This window comes from Diabrotica undecimpunctata, chromosome 1 (genome assembly GCF_040954645.1).
Source record: "Diabrotica undecimpunctata isolate CICGRU chromosome 1, icDiaUnde3, whole genome shotgun sequence".
Taxonomy (NCBI): Eukaryota; Metazoa; Arthropoda; class Insecta; order Coleoptera; family Chrysomelidae; genus Diabrotica; species Diabrotica undecimpunctata.
The window spans coordinates 84,765,882-84,792,351 of record NC_092803.1 but is presented as its reverse complement, the minus strand read 5'-3'; the positions used below and the strand labels follow the sequence as shown (position 1 = coordinate 84,792,351).

Genomic DNA, 26,470 nt, shown 5'->3' with positions numbered 1-26,470 from the left:
TTCATTCATCGTCATATAACTGTCCTCTTACTGTAAGAAATTTCAATAAATTGACACTCATTTCTAAAATATATCTCTTCAATAAATATAAATAAGTTTAATAATTTAAATAATATAAAACATCACTTTCATTTAACAAACAATCACATATACCTTACTCCTATTTCATTTGTTAACATCTCTTCCCTCAAGAAACTTCCTCGTTAATTGTCAGACAGTTACATTAACCGAAGATCACCCATTATCAGCAATACAGGATAGTTTGAACTATGTATCACGAATCATTATCTAAAAATTCTTGTACCGGCATGTAAGTAGTATTTTGTTTATTTCTAATTTATTACAATTCAATAGATTATCTCTTACCAATTTGTGGGTTTTCACTTTGTCTCCTAAATCAATTTTATGCATATTAATAAACACAGACATGTAATATTGGCATAATTACTATAACTTTTTTGATCTATATCTTTATATGAGAGCACCCTAATATGGGCGTTTTATAATTTCAGCATTTAATTTACTTTGTACTGTTTTACCTGAAGATGCTTTGCAAATTTTATAAAGCGAAACCGGTCGTTTTGGTAGTAAAATAAAATTGATTGTTAGTAAGTCTAATTTATTTCTTTTACCTATTTATATATAAATAGTCATTTAATAAATTTCTGTCATGTAATAAATTGACAAAGTAGCTTTGAAGTGAACAAGAAATAAATATAACAGGTAATTTGGGAATTCCAGGGAATTCTAGGTACGTCCTTAACAAAACAAGAAAAAGTAAACTGGCTATTAGAAAAGTTACAGTCGTTAAAAATATGGATAATTCGTACAATCGTATAAAAAATAGTTTTGAAGTGAACAAGAAATAAATAGAAATATAATAGGCAATTTGGAAATTCCAGGTATGGCCTTAACTAAACATGAAAAAGTAGTTAGGTAACATAAAAATTTGGAAGTTCCAGGAACTTCCAAGTTTGAAAAGTAGTAAAGTGGCTGTTAGTTAATCTTCATAATCAAGGTAATCTTCCAAAACCAGAATTTTATTAATAACATAACTAGTTCATTTTTGAATTAAAAAACCAGTTTAGCTTCCAATACACAAAAAATTATTTTTTGACGAGTATAGATGAGATGTATAGATGAGATTTTATAATTAGCTGTAGATAAGAAAATGTCAAAATTGGTAGGTATTTAACATGAAATTTTGATTTACATCCGTTTCTCAATGAGACACTTTTTTAAGACGTTGGATTAACCCTGCACATGTGTCACTCGAAAAATGGCAAACAGCCGTAATGTTGTTTACGTTATGCTTTATTAATAAATATATTAATTACTTTTTCAGTATAATATAAAGAAAACAGGTATATTTTAGAATAAACGTGCTGAAAAAACCGAGGTCTAGTGATTAATTTTGAAACTACCAGTTGTATAACAAATCGAAAAAGGGCAAAGAAAAGAATAACGATAGCTAAAGTACAATTTAAATTTTGCTGCTAAGCAAACAAAATAATACAGATAATTCTTTCTGTAAAATACAGAAATATTGAATATCTCTTACTATTTACATGGGAAATCATTGCAAATCGTTAACAAAAATTATAATTTGGTAACGATTTCCGAAGTGAAAGTCGAAACGTTAAATAAATTTTATTTCCAACTTAAATTATTGTGACAAATCCTCACCTCCAAATCTATATTCTTAACAAAACTCAGAGACATTGGTATTCTTGACGAGCTGTAGCTACTTAACGATATAATTGCATTCCAAAAATGATTATCAGTATTTAAAATTAATTTAGAATAGATATAACACCTATTGTAAGCATCTCTTTGATGTTCACATCAAAGAGATGTTTACATTGTTTGTTACACGTTTAGACTTTATTATTGGATTTCCGGACTGCAAGATAAATTTCTGAAATAAAGATTTAGACTTTAGGTATAAATACAAATAGGGTTCCACTGGCCCCTGTTGTCCCTTTACGTGACAAAATTTTTTCGACGCAATAATTTCAAAAATGATAATAAATATTTTGAATAGCTCATGACTATGTTGAAGGAAACATACTTCAACTACTGAAACAAATTCTGTGATGCATAAAATTCATTAAATTTTTTTTAGCAGTTTATGATAAAAGAAAAGGGGTCTCGGGCCCGTTGGACCCACCTTGCTCGAATAAGGGTTAATTTATCAATTTATTTACTTTTCTCCTTATTCATGATTTTGTAAATCTCTTTTTTCTTTCATTATATCTAGAATTTCAGTAACCCAATGTTCTAGTTTCGTTCGAAACTTTTCTCTAGTTTCATTATGTTATAAAGCATAATATTATATAGAAGATATCTAGGCAGCCTAAAGGCCATTGCACCTTTGAATCTAAAGTTACTAACTAATGAATTATGATTAAAGTCAATATCTGCCACAGTCTAAGCGTAGCCTTAGAGTAAATTTTCTGAATACTGTTTACGACATAATACACTTGATTTTTATTTATATTTTATTCAATGTTTTGTAAAGATGTCAATGCATATAACCTTATAGATGAAATTGTACCTACATATCTCTCATTCATTTGTTTTTCCATAAGACAAAAGTTCCCACTTTTTTTTTTAGCCGCTAACTTCTCTACCTTGGAATTAAAGTCGACAATAATCACTTTAACTTTAACATATTTTATTCAATTTATCCCATTTCCTAGTTGTTACGAGTATAATGGATATTCATATCGCTATCCATTATATTAGATTTAAGTATTATCTATTTATTTTAAACCTCCCACTATACTTTCTTGAAGACATCTCCCAAAGTCTAATTGAAAAAGTTTAAAGATTTTAAGGTTTTCCCATGTTAAACTCATCAGGTTAAAGAAAGATAATATAAGCTTAGATTACTAGAACCATAAAATTCTAAATGCAAAAAAGAGCAGATTTTTTGTACTATTTTTATTGTATTTAGAGTATATATATACTCAGGGATTCTACAGTAGTCACTGCCTTCCCTCGCTTAACCGTTTCCATCTCTCTCTCTCTCTCTCTCTCTCTCTCTCTCTCTCTCTCTCTCTCTCTCTCTCTCTCTCTCTCTCTCTCTCTCTCTCTCTATCTCTCTCTCTCTCTCTCTCTCTCTGTCTCTCTCTCTCTCTCTCACTCTCTGCTGTCCCATTCTCCATCGTTTAGGCCTCTCTTTACTCATGGCGTCGTCTACTTCGTTCCTCCAGGATCTTCGGGGTCGTCCTCTTTTCCTACTTCCTATGGGGCTCCATTCGGTTGTTCATTTCATCTCTGTTGCTACTATCTTAATGCTGTTTTTCTTGTTTATAATCCAATTTTCAGCCCCATATGTCATAATACTTCGCACTAATGTTTTATAAATCTGTGTTGTTTTCTTCATATTTAGGTGTCTATACACCATACTGAGTTAAGTTGTTAGATTTATATTCTTAATTGTCCTAATCTTTGCTTAATTTCATCCTCTGTTGTTGCCTTTTTCGTGATTATAAACCCCAAGTATTTGAATTTATTCTTTCCTTTGATTGTTACGTTGTCGTCGATCTGTAGATCTTCTATGTCTTCACTTGTAGATAGGTACTCTGTTTTCGCGAGGTTAATATTTAGGCCAGCCTTGGTAACTGAGGTCTTCTTGGTCTTGTGCAATCACTACTTGATCGTCTGCAAAGCTTAACGTATATAGGTATTCGTTTCGTACCGGTATTCCCATGCTTTTGCATTTTTTTCTATGTAGTTATGGCTTTTTCTAAGTATATTTTAAATTAGATATGGAACAACTCTGCAGGAGCCCTTTTGTTGTGGTGAAATCTCCTATGATTCTTGTTCCCATTTTAATGGACACTTTTTTTCTTTATACAGAGCTTTTGTAGCTTCTATGAGTTCCGTCTGTATTTCTAATTTGTACATTGCGTCCCATAGTTCTGACCTTGGTACAGAGTCATATGCATTTCTCAGGTCCACAAATGCCAAATGTGTATATCTATTTTTTGCTTTTTTCTTTTCCAACAGTTGTTCCAGCCTGTATATGTGGTCTATGCATGATCTTCCTGCCGTGAAGCCTGCCTAATCCTTTCCGAGTTTGCCTTTTATCGCTTGGTCTATCTTTTCTCACAGTATCTTCTCATATAATCTTCCTATTGATGATATTTTCGCTTATTACCCTGTAGTTTTCGCATCGTTTTCTATCTCATTTGTTAAATATAGATGGCATATATGCCTCTATCCATTCCTTTGGGAGTTGTTCTCCGTTTATGGCTTTCTGAAATATCCATTTTACCATCCGGTGTAATTTTTTTGAGCCATACTTAATAAGCTCAGGTGAGATGCCTCCAGGTTTCGGCGCTTTCGTATTTTTTATTGCTTTTATGAACGTTCTCATTTCTCTATCTGTTATTTCTATTTCTTGTTGTGGGGATCTGCTTTGTCTTCGCCTGTGTTCTTTTCCAATGAATTGTGGTCTTTGTTCTGTTAACAGTTCCTTGTAATAGTCGTTCTATTCTTTGTCCTGTATATTTTCCAACTTAATTTTTTCTTTTGAGTTTTGTTTCAATTCTCTCAGTACTTTCCATGACTCCGAAGTTCTTGTACCTCCTATGTATGTTTTAATATTTAAGCAGGTTCTTTCCCATTCTTCATTTTTTTGTTGTATTATTTTTTTTTACTTTTCTATCTTTTTCTCTATATTCTTTATACACTTCATCGTTGTTTGTAGTCAGCCATTTTCTGTATAGTTCCTTTTTTTCTTTAATTATTCTTTTTGTTGGTTTATTTATTTCATAATAGTGCTGTTTAATTGTTATATCGATACAAAAGTTCCAAAGGGTAACAAGTCTGAATATTAGTGATTTCGAGTAAAGTATTGGGAAGTTCTTCAATAACCAATATTTACGAATTCCAAAGTCTAACAACTCTATAAGAACGTTCTGTGAAGATATCACACATATTTTTTGTTATAAAATGATACTTATTTTAATACCAAAGTGCAACAATTCGAGTTGTTTCATTTTGTAACTGATTTTTTTCATAAGCGATATATTTTTTCAGTTCCAAACCGTAACATTTCTAAATTTTACACTTCAAAATTGGCACCATTGGCACCTGCTTGACAGAGCCAATTACAGTTCCGTAGATGGCTTATGATTTTACACATTTGACAAAGAGTTCTTCCAAAGTTATTTGCATAATTTTAAGTATTTTCAACATTTTGAATAAAATGGATCAAAAACGTGATTTTTTAACAAGATCTGAGCATATTTTATAGTTAGCTTGCCAAAATGAAGGATTCTACAAGTTAAACAAGGTTACGAAGGTAATGGATTTAGATAATAGTTATATTTCAAATGGTAATCTAATTTATAACAGAGGTGAAAAGCAAGTACAATATTAAAAGCTACTTTGCCTAACTTATTTATTCTATTTCAGAATGAAAATGTATTACACGAAAATAATGCTGGAAATGAAGAAAAAGCTATTTTATAACCATCGACCACTCAGTTAATCAGAATGTTTCCGTCTGAATCTGAATTATTTTTTTCTTGTGGATCTGATGAAATCCACAATCCTCTGATACATCATCTGACATGGTACCAGATACTACTAAATGCTAAAAGTTAGCTGTTCCTACAGCTAGTATAAGGGATGCAGCAGCTCCTGGCGTAAATAATGAACCAGCAACTGATAAGTAGTAGTAGCAGTACTTCAAAAACGTCTAATAAGCGACTTTGCCAGCCTTCGAAATGGACTAAGAATATAAAAAAATATATGCGCAATTCTGGGTAAGCTTTTACAAATTCTGCGTGGAAAGAGATTCCAGCCCGTAAAGTGCAAGGATATTGCACTGAGAAATGCAGACTAAAATGTCCGACGAAAATAACTGACAAAGAGTAGCAACAGATTCACACAAGTTATTGGTCTTTATCAGACATCAACAGACGAGGCCTATTTCAGGCCTGCAGGATGACTTGAAGGAGAGCATATCTGGATTCATTTCGTATAAGATGTCCGAAGAACTGTAACTTTCGATATTTGATGGTGGTCAGTACCTCTCAGTTCTTATTCATTCTTCTAAGAACCTCCTCATTTGTGACTCGGTCAGTCCACGGGATCTTAAGCATTCTCTGATATAGCCACCTCTCAAATGCTTCCAGTTTTCTGCACATATCTTCATTCAAGGTCCACGATTCAACACCATAAAAAAGGACAGAGAAGACTTATCATCGCAGCCTTCTTACTTTTGTATTAAGAGAGATGTTGTGACTCTTGAAAAAGGCTCCCATCCGATTGAAGGTGAATCTAGCCTTTCCGATGCGTGCTCTAATCTCCTGGTTGTTGGTCCATTCTTCATTTATTATGGTGCCGAGGTAGTTGTAATGCGTTACTCTTTCTACAGGGGATTAGTTGACGTAGAGTTGACCTCCTGTTATTCTTTTCTTGCTAATTATCATAAGCTTTGTGTTCTTAACGTTTATATTGAATCCCTATTGTTGACTGTAATACGTGATTTTGTTCATAAGAACTTATAGGTCTCGTTAAGAGACCTTGTAAGAATCGTCTAAGTCGATTAGAAGAAGAAAATGATTTAAAAATGTTTTCTTCGTCAACTGTAGTATGTTTTGACTTGCAAGCAGTTTAAGTTGTTCCAAACGGAGATAGAAGTAATTTTTTTTATAAAAGAAGGTTTGCTTGTTATAACTTAACAATTAATTATAAATAATAAACAAGGATATTGCTATTTACGGCACGAACGAGTAGCTTGTAGAGGTGTTAACGAAATAGGTAGTTGTTTGATAAAATATTTGAGAAATCATGTTACGGTACAACATGTCCTATTTTACTCAGATAATTGCCCTGGGAAAAATAAAAATAAGTTTATATTATGGGCTTTTTACTCCTACATTGTGTCAAATACACTTATTGAAAGCATTACTTATAAGTGTTTTGTGGTAGGACCTATCCAGGACGAGGGTGATGCAATGCATGCTCCTATAGAACGTGAACAAAAAACGTGCTCTGAAAGGAGGACCACTGTATGTGCCTTCATAACTAATACCTAAAATAAATTTTGCAAAGAAAAATGGAAAACCTTATATTACTAACGAATTTCCAGATTTTATGGATATTAAAGCTTTGGTTAAAAACACAGATAACTATATCAAAAATAACCGCGGAGAAACAATTAAATGGAGTGATGTGCATATTGTTCTAGTAGAAAAATCAGCTCTCTACACAATTTTATACAAAAAACTATTTTTTGAGACACAATTCAAAAGTATAAATGTTGATCGGAGAACAACAGGACATTAAGCTAAACCCTGCTTATAGCTATTCATCAGGTATGTCTCCTTGTGCAATTCTGGGTCGATCCCAAGAGCATATTGGGATTTTCATTACGGCCTTCCTGTAGCCTCTACAACGATAGACGAAGAAAACATATTATCAGATTAATTAAGGTTTTATAGTATATTTAATAAATATAGAACTATACGTTTTTTTTTTGTTTTATTCAAACAAACCTCATACTTAATTTGAACTTTCAATGAAATATGAAAAATCTTTAGGTCCAAAGTGTAACAACTAAACAAATACCGTCAAATTACTTATTATATATATACATATATATATATATATATATATATATATATATATATATATATATATATATATATATATATATATATATATATATATATTAATAACATAGTTTAGCTTGTATCTCTTGAAACAATAATAAAATATGTCGATAGTTATTATATTAACAAAATAATAAAATTATCTGACACAAACATGTTGGAGAATAGATTTTCCCTGTTTTCTCGTAACTAATGATTTCTGACGTATTACACTTTAGAACTGATGTATCGATAATATGTTCTTTCTCTCCAAGGGCTTCGAATGCTGCTTGTTTTATACTCACTCGACTTTATATGCTCGTATATTTCTTCGATGTTGTCGTATCTGAATTCTATTAATTTTTGGTCTTGACGTTGTTTGTATAGCTCTCTTATTATTGTTCTTGGAGTAGTTCTATATTGTATTGTTTTTCCCTTATAGTGTTCAACGGTTCTTCTGTAAAGGGGGTCTTGTTATGTTTCCAATTAAGGTATTTGTTAATATCTTAATAATTTTGTTTGTTTGCGAATTTGATTATAACCTTAATTTCATCGAATATTAAGCTACGGTACGATTTCCTGGTAGTCTTGACACTTTAAAGTTTTCTCAAATACTGACTTCTTAAAGACTTAAAATTGAAGTTAATATTTCTATAAATGCTTACCTTTTTGGTTTCCGCAAAGGTTTCTGCGTTTTTTGATCGGCATGTCGATTCCTTGGTGACCTTACTGTCAAACTTGATCTTCTTTTTGACCGCCTAGATTCTTCAAGTCGTTCTAAATCCAGTTTCCAAAAACCTCCTTTGCCCGGCTGGTCTTTTGATCGGGGATGTTTGACAAAACATTTGTTCAGGGAAAGGTTGTGCCTTATTGAATTCTAAAAAAAAAACAATGTTTTAGTTTCCACGGCTAATTACCATCAAGAAATAACTACTTACCTGCCAGCTAGGATGAGCTTTCCTGTAGTACAAAAAGTTTTCCCTAATCCAGTGATAAATAGCAGATAAAGTCATTTTGTTGCCGTTTTTCCCCATTGCCATACATATTAAAGTGGCATATGAAAACGGTGGCTTTTTATCGCCATTTTTTTTATAATAGTTAATGTTAATCGTTAAGTCTTCTTGATTTCCAGTGTGTTTTCTTTTTGGTTTGGGAGTGGGAGATACAGGAGGAGTAGGAATGTTAGGAACTGACATAATGTTAGTGATATTGTGCAACCAAGTCAAACTGGTCAAGTCTGTCTCATTTTGTTCGTCGTTTTCACTTTGAGGACTCAACAAAGGAATATTTATAATGCTTTGAGTTAATATTTCTGTGGATTTAAACTTAGGCTCTTCTATTTGTTGAATCACTTCAAAAGATTCAGTACTAGACTTTACAGAATCGTAGATTTCGTAAGGAATTATTTTTTCATAGACACCATCCTTCAGGTTAATAATATTATCAGCTTCTATTATATTATTATTGACTATATACTCTGTATTGATAAGTCCAGTCTCATTTTGAAATTGTATTTCTACTATTTGATTCTCTGGTATACTTATAACATTACTAGACTCGATCTCCACACAGCTCTGTATATCAGCCGGTAGATACTCCATATTCATGTCTATATCAGTTGTGCTAGTCTGGTACATTAATTCCTTATTTATATTCTGTAGGTTTTCTGCAGCTATTTCCGTTTCATGATCGGGCTCCATAGCCTGAAAGTTAAATTGGATATCACAGTGTTCTATGGTTTCCATAGAGTTGCACACTTCAAGCGTCATTTTGAGCAGTGATGAGCAATCGAAGAAGTAAATGGACGGGTTCTTATTACATTGTTGAGGTTGATGATTTATTGTTGTTTTAGGCAGAGCTTTATTCTATCTGAAAATAATAAACAACGATTCAATGATATTTCTAAAGAAAAAAATAGAAAAAAAAAATTAAAAAATTAAATTCATATGAATTTTTATATGTAAAATTATCTCGTTCTTTGATATAATGGTATTCCAGATTTAAAAATTTTATGATTTGGAAGTCAAAACTTAAAAAAAATTATTTATTTACTATTGTTAACTCCACTAACCAATAAAATATTACCTAAAGAATTACATTTTATGTATGTTTCGAAGTTTTGATTTTCAATCAGGAAATAGTCATATTTTGAGTAAAATTCTCAGAGTTTAAATTATACCCTCGGATTGATATCAAATTCTGATCTTTTTGTGATTATGTAGTCAAATATTAATGATATTTATCAAAACTTTTATTAGTTCATTAATGTTGGCATATCCTTATTGCTCACTTCTGTGTTCAGTATTGGTATCCAGAGCCTGCTACATTCTATTGATAAGTTTGCTACACATGTTTCTTTATTTAGTAAGATGAGGGACATTTCTTTGATTTCTGTATTTTATACAGATTCACAGTTCACTAATCTCTGCTGTGTGTTTGTTTGGAAAAGTGTTCAAGCCGTATTTAAATATCTTTTTTTATTATTTAAAATATGATCTTATTTAGTTATTAAAGTTATTTAATTAATAAAGGAAGGTGGAGACTCCCTATTGAATGCGATACACGAACTAATAGTGAACATATGGAATAATAAACAACTGCCACAAGACTGGAATACCGGAGTAATTATTTCACTACATAAAAAGGGAGATCAGCTTCAATGTAAAAACTACCGAGCAATAACGCTACTGACTGTGGCATATAAAATACTGTCAACTATTGTGTATGACCGATTGAGACCATATGCGGAACAAATAGTTGAGGGATATCAATGTGGTTTCCGCAGGCAGAAGTCCACAATAGATCAGATCTTCGTCTTGAGGCAAATCTTGGAAAAGACTAGTGAATTTAATACAGACACACATCATCTTTTCATTGACTTTGAGAGTGCCTATGATAGCATCCATCGAAAATTTCTGATTCATGCACTGAAAGAGTTTAATATTCCAACTCAACTCATTGATATCATAAAAGAAACACTTAAAGTACAAAGCAAAATTCGAATTAAAAACGAACTAACAGATAAAATTCATGTGAGAACGGGCCTACGACAGGGAGATGCCCTATCCTGTATTCTATTCAACATCACATTAGAGAAAATAATTAGGGAGTCAAAAGTCAACACCAGAGGAACAGTAATAACAAAAAGTGTACAAATATTGGCATTTGCAGATGATGTTGATATCATAGCCAGAAGCGAAAGAGAGATGATAGAAGCATTTAATGCGATAGAAAGAGCGGCACAAAACAGTGGCCTAAACATTAATGAAATAAAAATCAAATACATGAAGGTCAGTAAATCGACAGGCCAAAGAAACCTACAGAATCTGACAATAGGAGACTATAACATCGAAAGCGTGAAAAATTTTACATACCTAGGTTCACTAGTTACCGCAGATAACAATGTCAGTGAAGAAGTTAAGAGAAGAATACATATCGCTAATAAAACATATAATGGACTAATTAAACATCTAAGATCTAACAACATCACAAGAAACACCAAATGCAAAATATACAAGACCCTGATAAAACTGGTACTTGTATATGGATCAGAGACATGGACACTATCGAAAAGCGATGAAAACCTATTAGGCACATTTGAACGAAAAATCCTTAGGCATATGGCGCAGAAGATATAACTTTGAACTGTACACAGCATACAACGAACCCGAGATCATAACATCCATAAAGATCGGACGTCTGCGCTGGATGGGCCATGTTGAACGAATGTTGGAGACTGAAACACCAAAACATATTATGAGACAAACACCAGTAGGAAGAAGGTCAAAGGGAAGACCCAAACTTAGATACATGGAACAAGTGGAACAAGATCTGAAAACACTTAAGATTACCAACTGGAAAAACAAAGCAAGGAACAGAACAGAATGGCGGAAAATCCTAGAACAAGCCAGGACCCAGAAAGGGTTGTCAAGCCACTGATGATGATGATGATTTAGTTATACCTTTTTAATTAATTAAAATATACTAGCTTAATATAATATGGCTTTAGCAATAACATGTTTTTGGGAAACTATTTATTAACCCAGAACACTTCAGATTCCATAAGGAAAGTCCTTTGTGTAGAAAGTTAAAGATGGCACTTTAAGCTTAATTTATTGCTATGCGCGAAGGTCCTAAGAACAAATGAACCACCCTAGTTGACTTTCATACATACGTATTTCTTCCGTATTTATTGGCACTCTAAACCAACTCGTCGTCGAGCACACATCTCAAAAACCAGCCAAAATTCATACCAGCGTCAAGTGTGCGTCCAGCCTACCCTAAGGTTTCGAGCAGTGCATTAGCCACAGACGCCGCTATCCATCAGTCTAGATAGCAGACGCATTCACAAAAGGTATGTCAATCTTATATAGAATTGGCAATAGGTTATTAAATCTATCAATTTATATTTGAATCTCAATCATATACATTACATCCTCATTTACACATATTGCATTTTCCGTTATTTTAAATTAAATATGAACAAGCGATCTCAATAAGTTTTACACAAAACATTTGGCCACTTCGGGCGGATAGTAAATAATTATAACTTTTGTTTCATTTTATTTTACTTTGTTTCATTTTATTTTATTTTGTTTCATATTATTTTATTTTTAATAAACTTTTTATTATACTTTCCAACTCATTCTGTACCTGTTGCGTGTCAATTTAAGCACATTTCTTTTGTTACTATCTCTACTTACTTTTGTTATCTGTATTTTCACTTGTTTGCGATTGATTTTGTCTGAAATCAAGTAGCGTATTTCTCTTATTTAAATCTAGGGCATTTGTTTGGTGTTTGATTTTCTTAATTTTCTTTGCATTATCTTTCTTTTTCGTTTTTTTTTTCACGAGAAATCACGGGAAATCAAGAACACATAAAGAAACATTTATTTCATTTCTAGAAAGACAATGTATAACTTTGGAGTCGGTTTCAGTTTAATTCATTAACCCATTCTGCCCAGTCTCACTCTCGATTATTTTCTTATCTTCTTCTTCAAGTGCCATCTTCGTTCCGAAGGTTGGCGATCATCAGGGCTATACGTATTTTCGAAACTGCTGACCGAAACAATTCGTTGCTGCTACAGCTATACCATTCCCGTAGATTCTTTAGCCAGGAGTTTCGTCTTCTTCCTATGGACCTTTTTCCTGCTATTTTCCCCTGCATAATTATTCGAAGCAGTTCATATCTTTCGCCTCTTGTCATTCTAATAAAATTTTCTTATCATTCTAATAAAAAACCCTTTACATCTAGTTTCGTCAGTGCCAATCAAGGGAGAAATTGTGACTCATGTTCTGGTTTTCACCCTTTATATATATGTTCGTCCTTTTTTGCTAAAAGGCCGCAATAACGTTTGTCTTTGGTTAAACGCCATAATTTATGTGTAAACTGTTTGGGTGCATATCATTCCGTCGAAAACTGTAGTTCTTCGAAAAAATGTACGGTTTGCAAATCACTGCATCACACTTCTCTTCATTTCCACCAAAGGTCCAACGAATCTTGTTCATTCAGTCGACCGCCTCCTTAAACACCAACTTTAGTGAGAACCTCAACCCTACATATATTAGAGATGCCTCAAACCTTTCAGTCTAGTTTTTCGTCGACGTCTCCAATGATACGATACATATCAAAGATGTCTAAGGCGATTTTTAGAAAATTCATATCCTGCTGGATACGGGCTCCATAACTGATTTTATTTCGACGCTTAGGTCTTCCTCGTAATAACTTATCAATCCCAGTGGAAGGTCTAAACGAAATATTGATGTGTACCACTCAGGGTACCACGTTCTGTCATATTAAACCATGTGATCGTAACGGCCCAATCTTCTCGTTGGAAGCAATCATATATAAATAACTTCTCACGAGTTCACTTATATTCATGATCTGAAACTAGCGGATCACACATTCTATCAAGCAAGTCATATAGACATGCTGATAGGTGCAGAATTAGTTCCTCTCTTCTTAAAGTTTGGTCGAATTCTCGGCAAACCAAACCAACCATTTTCGGTTAGGTACTACTAGGGTGAGTCTCTACGGCTCTTTTAAGTTGTCATTACCGCTTAACATACGTCTATGGATGCAAATATAGATATTCTTTACAAAAGTTTTAAGAAGTCGAAAATATATCAAAACCTGCCATTTTGTCGCAGGACGATCAAGCCTGTGAGGATATTTATAAGGCATTAATTTTCTGAAAGTCAACAGGCAGATTTTCTGTTCCTCTGCTGTTCAGACAACCCAATTCTGTCTTTTGCGACACTTATTCTCAGTCATATCGTCGTTTTTGTATGTTAGAGAATCTTTTCAAGAATGTTCCGGATCTTAAAGAGAAATATGTTGAGTTCATAAATGATTATATTACTTGACAACATATGGTACCGGTTCCTGAATTCAATTTTAAATTGCCTACCTCTTATTATTTTGCTCATCATGCAGTTTTTAAGAAACAAATTGTTAATTCGTCTCTTGTTTCAAAAATTGGTGTTGTCTACGTGACGTTCGAGGTGTGCCTCTCAATGATACTTTAGATACAGGTCTTAAGCTTCAAAAGAACATCTCTTCGCTTTTGCTTAATTTTCGATTTTTTCGTTACTGTTTTAACTGCGACATAAAGCAAATGTATCCACAAATTAACGTAAATAAAGAATTTTGGAATTCTTAAAGAATTCTCTGGAGATCGGATTCTTCTAAACTTCTCCAAGAATACTTTTTACGTACTATTACTTATGGGTTTTTTCTTCGCCTTATTACTCTTTAAAAAACTCTACAAGAGTTAGCCAATTCGGCAGAGTCTTGTTTCCCTAATGCTTCACAAGCTTTAACGCGACATTTTTATATTGACGACGGTTTATTAGAAAGTGATTCTCTGTCATCTACCCGCGCTCTACAGTCAAAGCTCATTTAACTTTTAAAGCTCGGTGGTTTTAAGCTAAGCAAATGGGCCAGCAATCATCTCAGTTTACTTCAAGATTTTGGCTCAGATATTCTGACATCTTGTTTGTTTGACAAGGAGGAACCTTCCGTTATTAAGGTGCAAGTTCTAAAATGGAACCCGACGACTGACGTCTTTTCTTATTCTTACTGTTCCCTTAACAAAACTTGTACAAAGCGGGCTATTCTTTCAGAAATCAATCATATTTTTGATCCTCTTGGTTTCATCTCTCCGTGTCTATTAAGGACCAAACGTCTGCTACAACCAATAGTTATGTCAATCCAATGTATCTTGGGATGATAAACCCCCTTAACAAGTACAGCAGGTATGAAATCATACGTTTAAAACCGAATTGCCTGACCTTGAGAACATTTAAATCTTTCGACACTTTGGCTTTAATAAATCTTCTAAAGTCGAGATTCACAGATGCGATGCTTCAGAGTTAGGATACGCCAGCGTTGTATATTTTTGATTTAGTACTATTAACACGTTTTAAACTGTACTTGTGTGTGCTAAATGTCGAGTCTCCTCTGAATATACAATCTCGTAATCTCGTGTAAGATTGGAACTGTTGGAAGCTGTATTGCTGGCGGATCTAGTCGCCTTTATTAAACTGTCGTTTAAGCATATCTTTTCTTTTTCCAATATTCATGTTTGGTCGGATTCCACGATTGCTTTCACTTGGGTTAATTCTCCCCATAAATGGAAAATCTTTATTGCCAATCGAGTAAGACACATACAAGAACTCATACTGTGTTCTTCTTGGCATTATGTGCCATATAATCAAAATCCTGCTGATTGTGCTAGTCGTGGATTGACACTGGCATAGCTACTACAATTTTCACTTTGGTGGCGCGGTCCTGATTTTGTTACGAAGTCAAGGGAGTGTCGACCCTCTCAAGTTAATGTTCACTCCTTATACCCCACGGAAATGTTAGAGGAAAAATTGCCAACTGTATTATCATTGACACCGGTCGTTACGGATAATATCATCTCTACTTTACTTTTAAAATTTTCATCCTTGATAAAAACTCAGAGAGTCATTAAAAGTGCCATTTATCGCTGTTTGTCAAAGTGCATTTGATGTTTTAGGTGCCGACCTAAATCTTACAACCCCTTTATGGCAAACTTGCCAACTATCCGAATTACTTCATTACTTGCCTTCTTGTCTGTTTGTGTGAATTTTGCAGGACCATTCTCGTTATTAATGTCCAAATATAGAGGTGCAAAAACGTACAAAAGATATATTTGTGTATTCGTGTGTACGAGTACAAAGGCCATTTATCTGAAAGTAACTTTAAGTCTTAGTTCTGAGTCCTTTTTGGCTGCCTTTCGTAGATTTGTATCCCGCCGCGGTGAGTGCCTAACAATTAAGAGTAATCAAAGTACCAATTTTAAAGGAGCCAGCAATGAAATCGTTAAATTAGCTTAATCTGCTGCTGAGGCTCTTACTAGTACCTGGGATTTTAACCTGCTTAATGCACCTGCTAAATGAGGCACCCCTCATTTTAATGGTTTAGCCGAGGCTGGGGTCAAATCACAAAGAACAAATGGGGGTTTGTTATCTGGGTGCAAACTTAAATGAACAGTGGGACCAATCGATGGAAATTAAGATAAGGATCGAGAAGGCAAGATCAGCTTTCGTCAAAATGAAAAAAAATCTTAAACAGCCACGATATAAAATTGGAAATAAAAGTTCGTTTACTAAAATGCTACGTATTCTCCGTTCTTTTATATGGCGTGGAGTCACGGACCTTAACTGAAGCATCACTGAAGAGACTCGAAGCATTTGAGATGTAGTGTTATAGACGCATGTTGAGGATTTCTTGGATAGACAGAGTTACCAACGAAGAATGGGTAAAGGGCGCGAACTAATCATAACCATAAAACGTCGCAAACTAGAATACCTGGGCCATATAATGCGCAATGAACAACGATACAACCTACTTCGGACCATACTTCAAGGTAAAGTGCATGGAAAAAGAGGTCCAGGACGAAGAAGAATATCCTGGCTGCATAACCTGCGAAAATGGTTTAACTTAACCACTACCGGACTTTTCAGGGCAGCAGTCAACAAAGTCAGAATAGCCATGTTAGTGTCCAATATCCGTAACGGATAGGCACCATAAGAAGAAGGGGTCAAATCATTCAAGAACCATATGTATAAGTTTTGACCTATGAAGAGTTCTATATATACTCTTATTAATCAAATCGAGGCAGTTCTTAACTCTCGTTCTTTGTGTGCAGCAAACTCTGACTCCAATGACTTGTAGGTACTGACTCCTGGTTACTTTTTAATTTTTAAACCCGTAGTGGATTCAATTCCTGATCCAGATCTAAGCGCTTTAAAGATTAACCGTCTGAATCGTTGGCAATTAATCCAAAGGATAAGGGTGGACTTTTGGAACAGAGGGTCTGAAGAGTATATTCATTCTCTTCAAGGGGGATCAACATGGCGTAGTCCAACCCCATCTCTCACTAAAGGTTCTCTAGTCCTCATAAAAAATAAACAACAGCCTCCTCTTCGCTGGAAATTGGCTAGAATCACTGAGTTGCATTGCGGCACTGAAGACAGTGTACACGTTGTTATTTTGGGGACAGCTTTATATGTCATCCTACAACGTTTCGTGTAGTGTTATGTCAATCGTTCATTTTACGAGGACCGAATCAATCAGTGACCGACTCAGAATACGATCGAATAATTTTAATAGTTCGTTGGTTTCAATACTTTTCGTTGCCATTTAAAAGAAATAACGAGTAATTCATTGATTAAGCAGAATCGACTGAAAACCGAGAGAGCATTGCTTACAGTATTTCATATGTGTATTTAACTTCACCTAAATTATTGGAATATCAAGTTTATTTTTATTATCTAAATATATATTTTATAACATTTAAGTTCGTACAGATCCTTAAGAAATTATTCGAGAAGCTAGAATTTATTATGATTTTGTTTTTAGGTTTTTTAGTGTAACTCAAAAATAATTATTAATAATAATAATTAATAACTTATAATACTTAAGTTTACATGGAAATATGCGCTACATCCAAATATCAATATTTATTGTCATTTAAACGTTTAGTGTCACTCTAGCTTTATTTAAAAGGCGTACAAATAGATATTTTATCATTCTATTTACCTACTACTAACTATTAACAACACAAGGAAAAGCGATCGTTGGGGCCAGATAGAATATTTTCCAATTCCAATACTTCCGATCTGTAGCTAAGTTCCAGCCTTGTCCGCAATTCTCTATTCAATAATTTGTATTTAGTATTTTAATTTTTCAATCATTAAAACGAACGCATTCAGCCGATCAGTCTTCATCGCAAGTGAGGAACGACCGAGGACCGAAAGTAATGAGGATATTGGCTGTGGAATTTTGTTTTGGTTCGATCGGCGCCATCGGCGATGGATCAATCGATTTTTGTCACGAAAGTCACCGCACGATCGGATCGTTATGAACTAGCGGGATTCGGTCGTTCAATACTTTGAAGTGATTAAATCAAAACAAACGAATCAATCGCGATTGATATAACACTCTACCTATATATACGCTCACTACCTATTTGTTAATAACTATATTTTTTCTTTCTCTTTAACTATCAGTATAATTGTTATTATATTGATAGTTTAGTATTCGTTATTTTATCCTTCTTATTTTAGTTGTTTTTAAAAACATTTGTTTTTAAAAGAATAAAAAGTGTTCAAGACTTATTTAAATATTGTATTTTATTATTCAAAATATGACCTTATTTAGTTATACTCTTTAATTAATTATAATATATTAGCTTATTATAATATGGCTTTAGTTACACATATTTTAAATTCTCACACTCAAATTGGCTGATTCATTACTATATATTGTATTATTATATATATTGGATAGTTCTGAGAATTTACTTGTTTGAAAACAACATGTTTTGGGAAACTATTTATCAACCCAGAACACTTCAGATTCCTTAAGGAAACGTACCCATCCTTTGTGTATAAAGTTTAAGATACCAATTTAAGCTTAATTTATTGCTATGGGCGGAGGTCCTAAGAACAAAGGAACCAACCTAGATGACTTTCATACATACGTATTTCTTCCGTATGTATTGGCACTCTAAACCAACTTCGTCGTTGCGCACACATCTCAAAAACCAGCCAAGATCCATACTAGCGTCAAAGACACAGACGCCGCTGTTCATCAGTATAGATATCGGCCGCATTCACAAAAGGTATGTCAATCTTATGTACGATTTTCTACAGGTTTTCACGAAACAAAAGATTGTCCTCGAAAAGTAAAATGTGTCAATTGTAACGGTGACCACCCGGCTAACTATAGAGGATGCCAAGCTCACATTCAACTACACCAGAAGCTATATCCTACACTAAGAGAGAAAAGAATCATGCAACCACCTATTTCTAACAAATAATTCTCAACAAATACAACCTGATTTAACATATGCTCAAATAGTCAACAAAAATTAACCACAGTGTAGCTATAACAACCAAGCAATACCAGGACCTAACCAACCTAATAAAAACTTAGCCAAGCTGGAAGAAATGATGCAAAAACTCATGGAGCAAATGGGCACAATGCTCAATTTGCTTACTACTGTCATTAATAAAATCGCTTAATGGCTTCACAACTAAAATATAAAATAGTAGTCTGGAACGCAAATGACCTTTATCAACGGGCTAAAGAACTCAAAACATTCATACTTAATCAAAATATTGATATAATTTTAATTTCCGAGGCTTACTTTACAGACAAACACTACATGCGGATTCCCAGCTACAAGTTGTATCATACAAGACACCCAGACGGTAGATCTCACGGTGGAAGCGCCATAATTATACGTGATTCTCTTAAGCACTCTGAAAGGGAAAAATATAACAAAGACTACCTGCAAGCAACCAGCTTAACAATTGAGGAAGCACACGGTCCAATAACAATATCTGCCTTATACTGCTCACCTAAACATGTCGTTAAAAAAGAACATTTCCTAGAATATTTCAACACTCTGGGGAACAAATTCATTGCAGGTGAAGATTATAATTCAAAACATCCGATGTGGGGCTCTAGACTAACAACACCAAGAGGCAGAGAATTAGCTAAAGCAATGTTAGAAAATAACCTGCAACAAATCTCTACTGGCGAACCAACTTATTGGCCGTCTGACTTAAAAAGAATCCCTGATGCCGTTGATTTCTGCATCACAAAAGGCATCGATACCAAAAAATGTAAAGCTGAATCATGATTCGAGTTATTATCAGACCACTCACCGTTTATAATAACAATCTTAGAAATAATCTTAAACAAAGTACATCAACCAACTTTGCATAACACCAAGACTAACTGGTCCCAATTTAGAGAAAAACTAGACAGCCTGATCTCACTAAAACTGTCCTTGAACAATTAACTCCAACTAGAATCAGCTGTAGATAACCTAACAAAAAGCATACAAATTGCTGCATGGTATGCTACTCCCATCTACGAACCATCTCCAGACAGAAATAATGTGTCTCCCACAATTAAACAAAAAATTTCAGAAAAACGGCAATTACGTAAAAATTGGCAACAGTCAAGAACGGCAGAAAATAAGAAAAAACTTAACAAAGCAACAAAGGAATTAAAGGAATTAATCCATGAAGAAGAAAACCATGGAATTCATGAATATTTAGAAAACTTAACACCGACTGAAGCTACAGATTACTCACTCTGGAAAGCCACGAAAAAACTCGAACGGCCACAACAGCATAACCCACCAATCAAAGACGAGGCAAACACCTGGGCTAGGAACGATAACGAAAAAGCTGATCTTTTGGCAGACACCTTCAAAAAGTATTCACGCCATACCCTTCTACAGTATCTACAGAGGAAGAAACAGAACTAACTAGATTCCTAACAGCACCGTTTTAAATGGATGTGCCCCACACGAAATTTCCAGTCAACCAAGTAAAACAAACAATAAATGAAGTCAACATCAAAAAAGGCCCTGGATTTGACTTAATCTCTGGCAAGATTCTAAAAGCTCGGGTAAGTGCATAAAACTAATAACCTTTATATTTAATGCAATCTTGCGCCTAAACTATTTCCCTAGTTCATGGAAAGTGGCACAAATCATAATGATCCTTAAACCCGGAAAAATACCGAAAAATACATCTTCATACCGGCCTATAAGCCTTTTGCCTATGATTAGCAAAGTCTTTGAAAAAATGTACGTAAAAAGATTAAAAACGATAATAGACGAACATAAAATAATTCCAGAACATCAATTCGGTTTCCGAGACAAACACGGAACTATAGAACAAGTGCATAGGCTAGTCAACCAAATAAACAAGGATTTTAACGCCAAAAGATACTGTTCTGCTGCTTTCCTTGAATTATTCCAGGTTTTTGACAAGGTATGGTACATAGGACTACAAATAAAATTAAAGAAGCTCCTTACCTATCCTCACTTCCAGCTCTTAAAATCCTACATCGAAAATAGACACTTCCTGGTGAAGCATAGTACCGACCACACTAATATATATCCTATTCACTCAGGCATCCTACAAGGTAGCGTTCTCGGCCCAATTCTATATCTTTTATACACAGCGGACATTAACATCTAGTACAACTACTGTTGCAACGTATGCAGATGACACTGCTATCCTAGCATCCTACACAGATCCATCAACAGCATCAAGAAATCTTCAATCAAACCTAAATAGAATTCAGCAATGGATGAAAGTATGGCGCATCAAATCTAATGGAACTAAGTCAATACATGTTACATTCACGCTACGTAGAGAAACATGCCCCCCTGTTTATATTGATAATTGTCTAATTCCTCACTCCGAGGACGCTACATATCTTGGCATGCACTTGAATCGCCGTCTAACTTGGAAAACCATTTTTTAACAAACTAAAACAGCTTGGACTTAAATTGAGAAATATGTATTGGATCATTGGACGTAATTCAAAAGTATCTTTGGATAACAAAATTTCGATAATCTACATTACATTCTTATTTACACACATATTGCATTTTTCGTTATTTTAAATTAATATTAAACAGCGACCTCAATAAGTTTTACACAAAACATGTTATTGGGTTTGATTTTAAAAATAATAGATCTCAGTGTACTGGTTATTTTAAATGTTATTTTGATGTTGTGTTTATTTCGTATCCATCTTAATTTTTCTGATTAGCCGTTTCCATGGTGTTATTATGTTCAAATCCCTTCTTATGAGAATTACTGGATCGTTTTTGATGTTTGATTGTTTTCTTTCTTTAATCTTGAGTAATTCCTTATTTATAAATGACAATGGATAATAATTTTTTATTAAAATCGTTGTTAACAGGTTTTTTTTTACCTTAAATGCATTTTCGTTGGAGCAGGTGTATTGGTATATCACACAGTGATTGATGATTCAGTTTTTGTTAGACTTTGGTTACATATTCAATTTCCTTCTTTGTTGCTAACATATCCAAAAATAGTAGTAAGTTGTTTCATGATAAATTTAATTGATTCTGCTTTACAGTTGATGGGTCTTGAAAATTTGTTTAGTGCTTCTGGCCCGTGAGACCAAATAGAAAAAACATCATTCACCTTTATTCACCATACTGTGGGTATTTTCTTATGTTTGTACACAATGTTTTTCGCAATCATTTTCATGAAAATATCTGTGGGTAATGGAAATAATGAAGAGCCCATGGCTAATCAAAAATTTTGTTTATAAAAATTGTTAATTAAAAATAGGTGTTTTCATTTTTGTTGTCTTTGTATCATCTGATCTCTAGTTTGGTTCTTATTATTTTTAGGTTTTTTTCAGAAGCACATTAGTGAGTGGGCTGGTGATATCAAAACTAAGCATTTTGTTGGGATTGTGATCTCTTTTTGCTAGTTTTTGGAGAAAATGTTTTTTTGTGAGTTCTTTATAAAACTGTTCGTCTTAGGTGTCAATGGTTATAGTAAATTCTAGGAGTAACTCAGACAGTTTGCTGTAAGAAAAACACTCTCTGCTGAAAATTAGCCTGTGTGTATTTTTGAGTCTTCTTATAGCTGTGTATTGCTGTAGTGGAGTGTTAATGTCCCTTCTTTGGTAGCCTGTAAGGTACAGTAATTTAGATAGTGTTCTGTATATTTTATTGTTTAAGGATTTGGTTGGGTCCTTTTGTAGTGTTGTGAATGGTTCGTTTGTGACTAATTCTAAAATTTTCTCCTGGTATTGAATTTTGTCCATTATAATTACAGTTGCATTACCCTTATCTGTTAGTAAGATTATTATGGACTCATCTTCTTTTAAAGTTTTATTAGCTTTAAGCTGCTCTTTACTTACATTTGTTAACAACGGCTGTCTAGTAGCTGCTTTATCGAGTAAATTGACGAGATACTGCTAGGGTCTGGGTTCCTGACTGTCATAAGAGGCAACTAATGCACGGAGGACGCGATCTGTTTTACTTCAATGAATGTAATTACAGCAACATGGCCGACGTTTGATTGTGTCGACGGTCGGTATGGAGACTGCTAGAAGCGAGACGAGATCATTAGTCGTACTGGTTAACAGTCTGCGCTTTTAGTATCCGAGACGAACTCACGTGGGACCACTCTGCTCTTATTCCTTATAACCTCTGTGTAGAGGACTGCAAGCTTTTAAATGTCTAGTCTACAGTTGTACGTATGCTTGAACTACGTGCCCTTTTTTGAGATGAGTGGTAGAAGAGAATGGCTTCTTTGCAGTGACCTATCCAACCAATCCTGTCAGGTCAGGACTTTAGATAGATAGAAAGATTCAATGAGATGGTTTTGGACTATATTATTGCTACTTTTTCAGTTCTATTGTAGTTCCCTAACCTTAAATTACATTCTTAGCCTGATCCTTTTTAAAAGGTCTAATAGCTTTATTATCTTTAGAGACCGAACCTTTCATGTAGCTCTTTGCCGATGGCTTTTCTTCGCCTAACGCAAAGAACAGTACATTTGCCAGGCTGTCATTCTGTTATAAAATGTAATCTGCTGTTTCTTTTCAAAAGTGACAGAATCTGCATAAGTCATCATCTGCCAATCCCATCAGCTTAAACCGCCTATTCAAGTTACAGTACCCTGTTAAAGACCTACTAGGGCTTTGACTGTTTTCCTGTCTTTACTTATTAGGTCTGCCGAAAATTTTGACGAATGTTCTATAATAAACTGTTGCGCCTCTCTTTGTCCTGGTAAATTCCTCCACCATTTCAGAGATTTTTGAGATATTCACTTTCAGGACCGTACTTGATATCATCTTTACTACGCCTCTGAAGGGTTCTGTATAACAAATGGTATTAATGAGCTTTATTTGGCCTTTTAATCTGCTTTTTCATTGCCCCCATGACCCTTCGGTTCCCAGGCTACCGTAACCCTGCTACTGTCTGTAGCGTTGTTTATTTAGGGCACCCACACGATCCTTAGGTACTAACTTAGAATTAACCTCTACAGAATTAAGTTCCGTAAGCGCTGTCAGTTTCTTTCACGTAGTAATGGATTGCCGTTAATGTATTCTTTGTTTAATCCCTACTATACCAGCTCCTACATCCTTCGATATTTTTGGTTGCTGCTGATTAGAACAACTTCGTATTCAAATACCTTCTCAATCAAGAACCCTTTTTTGATGTGTGAACAACGAGTTTTTTTCATTTTCAAATAAAAGTAATAAAGACATTGAAGCTAAAAATACCTTCTGTGGTAATCCTAGTACTTTTAAAGTTATAAAAAAGGATGCAATTTGCTAGGAGTGTAGAGTACAGTGAAGTCTATGCCATTAGTGAATCATATAAGTAAAAAGAAGAAAAAATATGTGGAAAACCTTCTCAAATTTATTTCATTATCTGAAAGTTCAAAAGACTTTTATAATACTGCACTTACCAATGCAAAATAGTTCCAATGATAATAATACTGTAGTGTATGATGAACTAGAGCCTTTTGTTTGAAAGATTTTTCAACTTTATTTTTCAAATTTTGACAAAAATGTGAATAAATGATTTTGATGAATAAAAATTAATTTTTAATTATGTACTTAGATAGTTATTAAACCTTTACTGACGTCTTAAAGACACACTCTGATTATCAATAAACTTACAAATGAATAATAATATGAAGTTTCTCCCACATGAATTTTCCAAAAGTGTTAAAGTCACTGACTTAAGGTCGTTAAAAAAAAAACAAATGTTTAACTTCTTAAAAGCCATGATTTTGTGTGCAAATCTTACTTTCAATTGTCTTGAAACAAGAATTACCTGCAAATTACATGACTGATTCTATTCCAAAGAAACATTTGATTATATTTTTAAACATACAAACAAACAAATAAACAAAAAGTTACTTTTTTGACTTAAGGCCTTTTAGAAACCACCTCTTCATTAGATTTTATATCATTTTTGAATGACGCTAAATAAAATACAGTTAAAATAATACAAATAAGTAGGTACGCAATAAACACAGTAAAACTTATTTTACAATGCTATAAAAATATATTGCAGTAAATAGTTATAAATAATATAATATTTACGAAATTTTTCTCTTTGTTGTATTTATCTAAACAAAAAATTGGTAAGTATAGAAATTTTTACAAATTGTTATTTTTAAGTTTTTTGCAAGAATGTCAAATGATTTTGACATTTTACATTAACTATTATATTTTTTGTTAACAAACTATATAAAAAATAATTGAAACGTTAATAAATATTTTTAACATAATAATTGTGGGTTTATTAATCCCAAATATTTATTTTAGGATACTATTAAACGTATTTTATATCTTCTGTTTGTAATTTTTTTTTATATATTATTTATAATATATATGTATATAAAAATAATAAATATTTTTAATTGCGAAAAAAACTGATCCACATTTACATAATACATTTTACATAGAAAATGAAGCTTTTAATGTTTTTGTGTACCAAGTCGACCAAAATGTTAAAATTGGTTAAAAAGTCATCACCTACCCCTGCCTACTACACTTAGGCTCTGGCTATAACTACATATTATGCATCATACCTGGCTCTACAAGTTACTAGGCAACAAATCAACATCCATTGTTTAAAACTGAGCAGCTCACTTGATCACTGATAATTTTTAGGCCGAATTCCCCGGGATTTGTGGGAAAAAGCGCACCTTCAAGTTCCCGGCACAAAGGACCTCAGATTTCGATCTGCGAAAGGGGTAGTTGGCTGAGCTGAGCGAGAAAATCGGTCGATTTCGACCAACGTGACGTCACCAAATGACCGGAGCGATCAATAGTTTTCCGAGGGAGGTATCATCACCCAAGGACGTAGACAGGGGATATTTTTTATTGAGGTTGTATTCTATAAGCTTTTTATTGTATACGTTACAGCAGTTGATGATACAACACTAAGAGAAAAATAGAAATTTCATATAACGTAAAAGGGTAGCTCGCTTTTTCTCAAATGTATAAAAACATGGCCAATTCTATACTTTAAATACATATTGTTACACCTGCTTTTACTCTAGGTATTCTTTCTATTCAGTTTTATCTTCCGTAGACCCTTTGGATATTTATAAAGTTATCATATTTTCACCAATGCTAGTTATGAAACATGTGACCTTTTACGTGATAATAAAATTACTATTAGAGCTACGGTTTACAGCCCCCTTTATGGTTTCAAAGATTTCCTTAAGAAAAGTATGAACCCATTATTGCCCAGATTATTTTTTCGCAGTTTTTAATGTGATGCTAATTTTTTTTTTGGGAGCTGTTTTATTAAAAATTATAAAAATAAATGAATTTACGTATTCGGATTTATAAATCACTCAGTATATGGTGTTACATATATGTAACGCTATGCGCTAATAGGTGCACAAAATATATCTGTAATCAGTTCTATTTATTTAAAAACCGAAAATAATGAAAAAGGAATTTAAACATTTTGGTTTGTGTGATAGGTAAC

General features: G+C 33.6%; 1 protein-coding gene across 3 annotated transcripts in view; it reads right to left on the bottom strand.

Moving 5' to 3' along the window:
* Positions 1-26,470, bottom strand: part of LOC140439502 (uncharacterized) — a 171,776-nt gene that overhangs the window by 10,348 nt on the left and 134,958 nt on the right. For 2 of the 3 annotated variants that reach the window (XM_072529464.1, XM_072529453.1), the window contains exons 2-3: positions 8,555-9,485; positions 8,282-8,493 (exon numbers count right to left, since the gene is read on the bottom strand). In XM_072529464.1, coding sequence (XP_072385565.1) covers positions 8,282-8,493; positions 8,555-9,385 — 1,043 coding nt within the window. In that variant the 5' untranslated portion in view covers positions 9,386-9,485. Of the gene's footprint in view, positions 1-8,281; positions 8,494-8,554; positions 9,486-25,559; positions 25,613-26,470 lie in introns of those variants that run through there. The other variant, XM_072529473.1, reaches the window with a different exon arrangement.